We start from the raw sequence: 8,740 nt of genomic DNA on the forward strand, positions 1-8,740 counted from the left end.
AACTGATTTTGAAAACTGAATTTTTGACTTTTATTTCATTGATTTCGAAAGGTCAATATGGTTTATCTGGCTTCTACTTCCTGCTGAATTTGGTCTTATCAACATTAAAGTTTAGCTTATCACACATATCTCCAACGATTCCCCTCTTAATATCCTTATTAATCAATCTAATGCATTTTTCGATCGGATGTCGTAGTATGTAGATTTGGGCGACATAAAGAGGATGTGGTCTCAGGAACTTAAACTTTTGTGGGATATCATAAAGGTAGAGACAAAAGAAGAAGGGGGCCCAGGACGGAGCCCTGAGGAATACCCAACTTTACAGGCAAATTAGATGAGATTTCATTTGATTTCCTCGTGATTGCCAGATAGGGCATAAAATCAATTCAATAAACCAAAAACCGAGGGAATGCATCTTTTGAATCAGAATCATGCTGTTTGAGTGCTTGTCTCCTGAAGCCTGACTGCATTTTAATTACTGTCTTCCAAGGATTTGGCAACGTACATATTATAAGGCTATAAGCTTTGATGGTGGGCCAAGTATTGATATAATCATCCCTAAAAGTCAATAGTTTCCGAGATTTTTGCAAAAGAATAAGAAAAAAACACATTTTTGCTGTAAACATTAAGTGAAACCACTAAAACATAAATGGATTAAATGAAGGGTTTTTAGTATAAATACGTAAGCTATACTTGTGTTCATCACATCAGTACTTCTGCACGTACTGCAACTTTTCTTATAAACAAATCAATTTTTGTCCATACTAGTTAGGCTTTAAAAATTGAATTTCTGAAGATAGAAAATATCATTAAAAGATATTATTTTTGTTTCAGAGTGTATACACAGCATTTGATCAGGATAAACAAATTAATTTCGTTAGCGATTTGTTTTTGTTCCTTAATTCTTAATCGGTTTGTAACACACTTCAGTGATAAGCCCCCGTGGGAACTTTGGTTTGATTTAAACCCGAATCTGTGGAGAACTCATAAATTCCCTGAGGACACTCATTAGGGAAAAGAGATAAAAGTGAGGATAGTCACTGCGACTCATTAGTACACCCGGTTTTCAACCCGCCAAATTGAGCGATACGTATGCAAACAGATTGATCGATAGCGTGTTTCAGACGGAAAGGAAAATCCTTCCCTTCCACCCCAATTATCGACGTGATAAATCCGACAATTGATGTTAACAACGATTACCGACACACGCAAGTCTCCCGTTTTGAAACGAGTTATAAAATCAGAGGAAATATTCGAGTGCTATTCGGTTTCGTCCATTGTGATATCTGATGGCACCGTCTTTCGTGGCTCTGCGACTTTGTTGTTCCCCGACTTCGCGGCTAATCGACAATAAAGTCGTAATGTCGACGTTTTAAACAGATTCCGAGGAAGGTTTCCTGCTTTATTTTTTCAATTTTGTTAAATTGTTGTTGGGTTTAAACAGTGTTAAGTCGCGGATCGTATTGCACGAGAACAGTGAGATCAAACGAATGGTGACATCAATGATCAAAACAATAACCTAAAGGTCAAAGAACAATAATTAAAATCTTTATCTTAAAATAACTATTAGGGTCACTTTGGTAATATTTATTAGCTTATGGGCCAACGACAATATACAAAAAACCAAACACTTGTAAATACTTAAGTTTAGAGCATTTTATTAAAGTATTATATATATGTACATACAAGGGATGCACATTTGTTTTTCTCTTATATTTACATAAATATTAGTTAGTATTTTATCAATTCCAAAAATATCTACAATATAATACATATGCAATACAGTAATATACAGTAGCGGATCCAGGGGGGTGTAAAAGGGGAATTACCCCCCTCCATAGAGCCAAGTGAAGATGTTATGTGTTATATGTAATATGTCTTAATTTAGCCTTAATTAAGCGAAGAAGCTTATATTTCAGAATTATAAAATCTTCACCTGTCACCCCTGATAATAAAATTAAATCAGTTTCCTTTTAACTGGTCACGCTTTGGCTTTGTTTTCCCCCGGTTCGATACTTCCAACATTCGGTTTGATATCAAGAAACCTGTAAGTTGATGTTGAATTTTAGGTAGATTTCTTTAAAAAATCTAGCGCTATCTCGCGTTTTTGATCGCATTGCAATGAAATTTGGCAGGGTGGTAAAGAATCCTATCAGGACGGTTGGGATTGCGTTTTCTCCCGCACAACCAGCTCGGTTTGTTTAACTTCACTCCCTCCTAGCTACGCCGCTGATTTTGCATTTTCACATTTTTGGTACAGATTTTGAGCTGAATTCTTCCTGTAACTTTTAAGCTCGGTTTGGCTCAAATCCAATTTTAAATGTTATCATAATTTGAAAAAATCCCATTTTTAATCAGGATTTTTTCTCAAATACTGTACTTTCAAATCTAATTTCTTTCTTTAAAAGAAATTATTAATTCTCTTTTATACATTAATCTCTTAATATACATTAATTTCTTTTTTATAATAAAATGAAACCGTAGGCATTTCGTCATTTTTTGTTACAAATATGCCAAGATTTCTTTTAAATTAACAGAGAAATCACGGTAAAAAGCAAAAGTCTTTAAAATTGTTTGTAATGTTAATAAATATGGCCTGGCCATCACACGTCTTTTTTCGTAAATTTCACATAGGTACCAAAAAGTAATTGTGAAGTAACGCGAGAAAATAATTAATTAAATAGCTTAAATAAAATTTCAAATTAGGTAGTTAAATAGTAAACCATTATTTTATTTTCATTGGTCTAGGAAAAATGGCCCGAATCTAATTTAACTCCAGCTGTTAATAAGAAACAAAAACAATTGATTAATTTTTTATCCTGTTTATGTTTTGTATAAAATAAATAATAATTTATACCCATGGTTTTCGATTTATTCTATAATTTTCAAAGTAGCACATTTTTAGCACCGCTGGATTGATTTCGCAGAAGAAAGAAATCTTCCTTTCACTCCTTACTGCCGTGAGGGTTTTTGTTCGTTTATGTTTTGTGTTAAAAAATTACATTACAGACTATGACGGAAAAACATTTTTGAAATATGTGGTGTTTAGTGACCGTTACTTGATGATTATTTGGAGGTCGTGAGATGCGGTCTGGTGTGACATAGGTTTTAGAAAAACATTTTTTTTTTATCGTGTTGGTAATGGTTCGGCCAGATTATCCTTTCAGGATTATATAGAAAGGGATAAATAGGAAAAGGAAAGCTAAATTATTGGAATATTAGACCATGTGAAAAATATTTGACGTGTGGAATGTAATGTGATGATATAGGTATGTTATCGGTATTGAATTTGATTAATGATATAGGCGTAGCTGCGACTGAGTTTACATGTATCTGTTCTGTAATTGATGCTGTGTTTGTCTCGGTTGATATAAACCATTTCAAAGATTAATTACGTTTTGTTGTGTATGTAATATTTTTGGATTTTTGAAGTCGAAATTGTGTTGGTGTTAAAATGGTGGGTAGCGAATGCTCTAGGATTTTGATTGGGTTTTTTGCAATCATAGATATGTTGCTTTACTCTCTTCTCCAGATATTGGGCTGTAAGACCGATGTAAGTTGCCGGACAGTTTAAACAGTTGATCTTGAAGATTATGACAGATTTATTTGTTATTGGTGTGCGATCTTTAATTTTGGAAAAAAGTGTTTGAATTGTTTTGAAGTTATCGGACAAGAGAAATGTGTTTAATTTGTGTGATAGGCCTTGGATAAATGGTATGGAAATGTATGCTGGTTTGTTTCTATCCGATAGACTTAATGTAGTATTATTAGTAATAGTGGATGGTGTTAGTGTTGAGTTGTAGTTGTTGATTATTCTGTTAATTATGTATTTAGCGTAGAGATTGTCATGGAGGATCTGTTTGTATATCTTTATGTTTTTTTGGTGGAAGGATTCATAGCTTAAGGTAATCATTCTGTGAAGTAACCATTTGGCCGTGTTTATTATTGTATAAAGGGGATGGTGAGACGTAAAGTTGAGGTTGCGATCTGTGTTTCTTGGTTTTGATACCAATCTGTGATTAATGTGCCATCTGGTTGTTTTATTACGAGTGTATCTAAAAATGTTTTTTTTTCTTGTTTTCGATTTCATGTGTAAATTGTAGGCGTGGGTGAAAGCTATTGAACGTATCTAATGTAGTTTGAATTTGTTCTGTGGGAACTGCTGTCAATATATCATCTACGTATTTAGTGAGGAAGGGTTATGTGAAAGGAAGTTGTGGTATGACTGTATTTAGTAGATATGTCATGATTATGTCTGCCAGTATCAGGTCTAGGTTGCTACCCATGGCTATACCAAATAGTTGTTTGTAAAATTGATTGTCGTATGTGAAATATCCGTTAACACAGCAGTGTCGGATCATTGTAATGAACGTGTTCTTTGATAGAGTTGTGAGTGGTGTTATGTTGGGCCATTTATCTTTAATAATGTTCAGTGTTGTGTCTATTGGGATGTTGGTAAACAGTGATGAAACATCTAGGGATATGACAGAGTAGTGTGAGGAAATGTGGATATTATTAATTTTGTTAATGAAATGAAATGAATCATTTACTTTTTATTGTTATCTGTGATATTGTTGAGTATGTTGGTTAGGTATTTTGTCATGTTATATGTGGGTGAGTTTACAAATGAAATTATGGGTCTTAGAGGGTGTTCTGATTTATGTGTTTTTACAGATCCATATATCGTAGTTTCGGGGTGTTGGTGAGTTGTTTTGAAGTGATTTGTTGTTCTAATAAGTGACTTATTAGAAATAACTAGGTAAAAAGATTAATTAATAGTTGACTTAAAACGAAAACCCAAAAATAAGTACTTATACAACTAATATAACTTTATAGATTGTTACTAATTATTTTTCACTATTTAGATTAAAAATAAGAAAATCAGTTCAATTTCATCATTTCCAGAGAAACTTGTCGAGTATTTGAATAGTTTTCATTGATGATGGAATAAATTTTAGTAAAAAATTAATTATAATTTTTCTTTCTTAAGAGCATGATTTCAAGTCGAGAAGATCTCGCCCGAGCAGAAGCTTTGGCCAACTGCGGATGCGTCCATTACGCAGTCCCCGGAAGCCTCAATCGAAGAGAAAGTAGTGGTCGACCGCCATGTACAACGGCTAGAGACGATGTTTTATTGCTCTTACTGCACTACTGAACCGTCATTTAACTCCTTTGATAGATAGTCAACTACAAACGGCCCGTAATGTAAAGATGAGCTCTAAAACAGTCATCAGAAGGCTTCATGCGAATAGGCTAGTCTCTAGAGACCCGCATCAGTGAAAATAAGCCTATGGATTACAAACCTGCTGCTAATCACCAAGTTAAGCTCGGTTTTCTATGATTCCGGAAGTCTCAATCGAAGAGAAAGTCGATCACGATGTACAAAGAGCAATAAAATGATCGTCTCTAGCCGTCTTACCGCACTATACAAGTAGTAATTTAGTTAACAGTAGAAGTAGTCTAGTTAGTTAGTCAACCCCAAATGGTTCGTAATGTAAGGGTGAGCTCTAAAACAGTCATCAGAAGGCTCGTGAGAACAGCCTATCTTGATATCCTGCTTGAGGTTCTCTACTTCTGGAGAGCATCTGGCACACAGATGAGTGCCGGTTTGGTTTGTGTCAATCAGATGACCAGGACCATGTGTGGAGAAGATTTGGAGAACGTTTTACTTCATGTGCCATGCGTTTTCAAAGTCAGACGTCCCGTATACAACTGATTACCATACGGAATGTATCTTTGACTGCACTACTGTACATTGAGGAAATTCTTCTAGGAGCTCTGGTCCCATTTCCTCTATTTAATGAGGATAACTTTGTAAGAATGCGTGCTAGTGCTCGACCGCATGTAGCTCGGGGATGAGGGATTACACAATCAATTGACCAGCACTTTTTCGTGGCATGAATCCCATAGGGCACTTATGGGGCATGTCTGAGACCGGTTAGACATTGTTCGCCGCCCCCAACAAGCATTGAACAGCTTCAAACCGCTCTTGTTGAAGAATGGGTTTCCGGTTCACAAGATAGATTTACTCGATGCCTAGGAGAGTCCCTCTGCGAGGTAATACACGTTATTAATAATGAAAACCATTTAATAAATTGTTAGCTAAATTTGAAACTATCGCTCAATTATTTTCCGGTGTTTTGGTGAATTTTCTTTCAAACTGTCATAATTAGCTATTTTATTTTATTAAAATAAGTATGTTATAATTAGTATAACGATACAAATAAATATAGTTTACAAAAAATTCGATGTTGTTCAGTTATCGACCAACTTTGATTATAATCTGGTTTGGGATGTTATTGGGTATGTGGTCCTTCAATTAATCATAGCCAACTGTATAATATGCCACATACCCAGTAATATCCCAAACTAGATTAAAAAATTCGATGTCCGGTTTTTTGTCTTTGAGTGAATTTTTCAGCTCCATTTCATAATTTGGCAGTTTCCGATAATTTTAAACTGCCTAATGTTGCTCTTCTGATCTGCCAGACGGCTTTTCGTCTTCTTCGATGCTGGTTCTTAATTGAGAGACTCAGAAATATGTGATATGTAGGTAAATAGTTACAATTGAATAAGACAACTGTTTGTACAGTAAAATATATTTTACAGAATCGGTCTTTTCACAGGGGGACGAAAAAACATTCTTCGCATTTGTTCACCCGTTTCATTTTGGAAAGGTAGAATGGCCGTTGGACTTCGATCCACGTTTTGGGATTTTATTGTCAGCCGTCGACTTGGGTTTAGGCAGAGGTCTTCTGTTCATCAAGGCTTCGAATTCCGAATCCCTAGAATTATAAAAAAGAAAAAGAAAAAAACAACAGAGATGTATGATTAAGTTTAAGCGTATTATCGAGCGTTCGATCGATCGGCAAATCTGCAAAGTTCTGTGTTCTCGATCTTTCTTAAAAAAAAAAAAAATAATAATAAAAAAAAATAAACTGATTAGAATCGACTGTTTTTAAAGACCCTACGACAAATAGACGTAAATAAAGAAACACTAAACAATTCTCTGGATTCACGGCAGAGTTTCATAAATCCGAAAAATAAATACTCACGATCCAATTCCAGGGGATGAGAGCGAGGAAAAGTCAGTCAGTATGTCTTCGTCCTTTGGCCTCATTTTGTCACAATGAGCCGGAGAACAGGCGAATGTACATTCTGAAAATAATGCCAACAGCAAATTGAACTGTCATACTCTTTTCTCGTTTTAAACTTATTGATTTTTCTACCTTTAGTTCTTACAAAAGCGATATACTTTAATTATTACACTTCAAATTCGATTGCTAGAATACGTTGGAGGTGGCTACAATCTTTTTTTTAGTGTCTAAAAATTGGTATTTTTTAAAAATATGGTTAACATAGGAAAGTTTTTTTTGTGTTTTTTAATCAACCCGAAAGGGATTTACAATCCGGATAAGGATCTTTACTAAAAACCAGTCTCCCTCAGAAGCACCGGTTTTAAATGAGGATACCCGACATAAATGTGGTTAATGATTAATCCTTCTGTTTAATTCAAAAGGGCCTTCTACTTAAGTCATAAATTAACTAGTTTTATTTCCTAATTAAACTCACGTTTTGTCTTGTTGATGAGAGGAAAATCTTCCCCGTCTTTCAGCGGGCAGTCGGGTCTTGGACTCGAGCTTTCGCAGTAGGACGTCCTACGCCTGCATCTGGACACGATTAGCATCGTTACTGTTGATCGCAAGTTTTCCGATATATCTACTAATTACTTCAGATAAACCTCTTCCTGATGGGTCAAGCGTTTTATGAAGCAAAACCGCCAGAGGAGGCAGAGTAGGAGGATTGTCTGACATGTCACGAGAGCGATAAAGGAGTGAAACAGGATCCTGTACTTGCGTTCTGGGCTGTCGTCGAGCGGATTGTTGTACTTCGACACGACGTGGTTTTCTCCCAAAACGTCCATCAGCTTCGCCACGCTCCTCATCACCTGGACGACCTCCGCTGCCGGGAGGGTGGTCCTTTCGAAAAAGAACGTGGCCGTCCTATCCAGGTTGCGCATGAGCGACTCTCGAAAAAGACGTTTTTCACGGCCTGGAATAGTTTTTTAAAAGTTTTTCCTTTTTAAAAAAAAAGAATTTCTTCTAGACGGTCGGTCGGTCCGTTACCTTTTAGACCGGAGAGCATGTCCACACACTCCTCGTACCTCTCCAGCGCTTTCTCGGCGTTGTCGTCGGTCATCTTCAGCCAATACCTAGAACAGGCTTGTAAACTAGGCGATTTCGACGCGAGCCCCAGACTCGCCACCAGGCACAACACGAGGCCGATTCCATTCACGTACGTTTCTGCATTTATCATCAACTAATTGTGTAATAATTACGGAGGGTGGTAAACAATTTTTATAATTCAGTGCACACATCATGTGTTTGTGAGAAATCCACATCTGTCTTTTTGCCGGGAGAAAATCTTTCAATCGAAATTTCAGAATCACTTATTAAACCCGTTCCTTCTATTAATGTATCAAATAAAGCTTAAAGCTTAAAGAAACATTTTGTTCAATATAATAGATAAACTTGTTTTTGGGGGCGTCGGCGGCTGCAACGGTTTAGGCGTTGACACGGCGCCCATCACTGTAATGTCCCGGGTTCGAAATGATAAACAATACAAGAAACCAAGGTTTTTTTCATTTCCCCTAGGATGGTAAACATTACTATAATTTTGGTTATATGTTATGGCAACTTAGTTTGGGTCGATGGTTTTGGCGTCAGAAGTCAAGGAATTG

At 36.0% G+C, this 8,740-nt stretch overlaps 1 protein-coding gene across 1 annotated transcript; it reads right to left on the bottom strand.

Moving 5' to 3' along the window:
- Nucleotides 1-6,581: 6,581 nt before the first annotated feature.
- Nucleotides 6,582-8,407, bottom strand: LOC106670722. Its single transcript, XM_014401291.2, has 5 exons — nt 8,127-8,407; nt 7,731-8,052; nt 7,573-7,670; nt 7,056-7,158; nt 6,582-6,785 (listed from the first exon to the last, which is right to left on the bottom strand). The coding sequence occupies exons 1-5, from the start codon at nt 8,314-8,316 to the stop codon at nt 6,665-6,667; spliced, it is 834 nt and encodes a 277-aa protein (XP_014256777.1). The 5' UTR covers nt 8,317-8,407; the 3' UTR covers nt 6,582-6,664.
- Between the last annotated feature and the right edge of the window lie 333 nt (nt 8,408-8,740).

This window comes from Cimex lectularius, unplaced genomic scaffold (assembly GCF_000648675.2).
Source record: "Cimex lectularius strain Harlan isolate CLEC.00 unplaced genomic scaffold, Clec_2.1 scaffold175, whole genome shotgun sequence".
Taxonomy (NCBI): domain Eukaryota; kingdom Metazoa; phylum Arthropoda; class Insecta; order Hemiptera; family Cimicidae; genus Cimex; species Cimex lectularius.

What these genes read in the sequence shown, in the direction of transcription:
- LOC106670722 (XM_014401291.2), bottom strand. Translation starts at nt 8,316, where the DNA reads ATGATAAATGCAGAAACGTACGTGAATGGAATCGGCCTCGTGTTGTGC. An exon ending in CATGCTCTCCGGTCTAAAAG is followed by an intron (nt 8,053 to 8,126) that starts GTAACGGACCGA and finishes AAACTATTCCAG; the next exon opens with GCCGTGAAAAACGTCTTTTT. An exon ending in TCATCCCCTGGAATTGGATC is followed by an intron (nt 6,786 to 7,055) that starts GTGAGTATTTAT and finishes TTATAATTCTAG; the next exon opens with GGATTCGGAATTCGAAGCCT.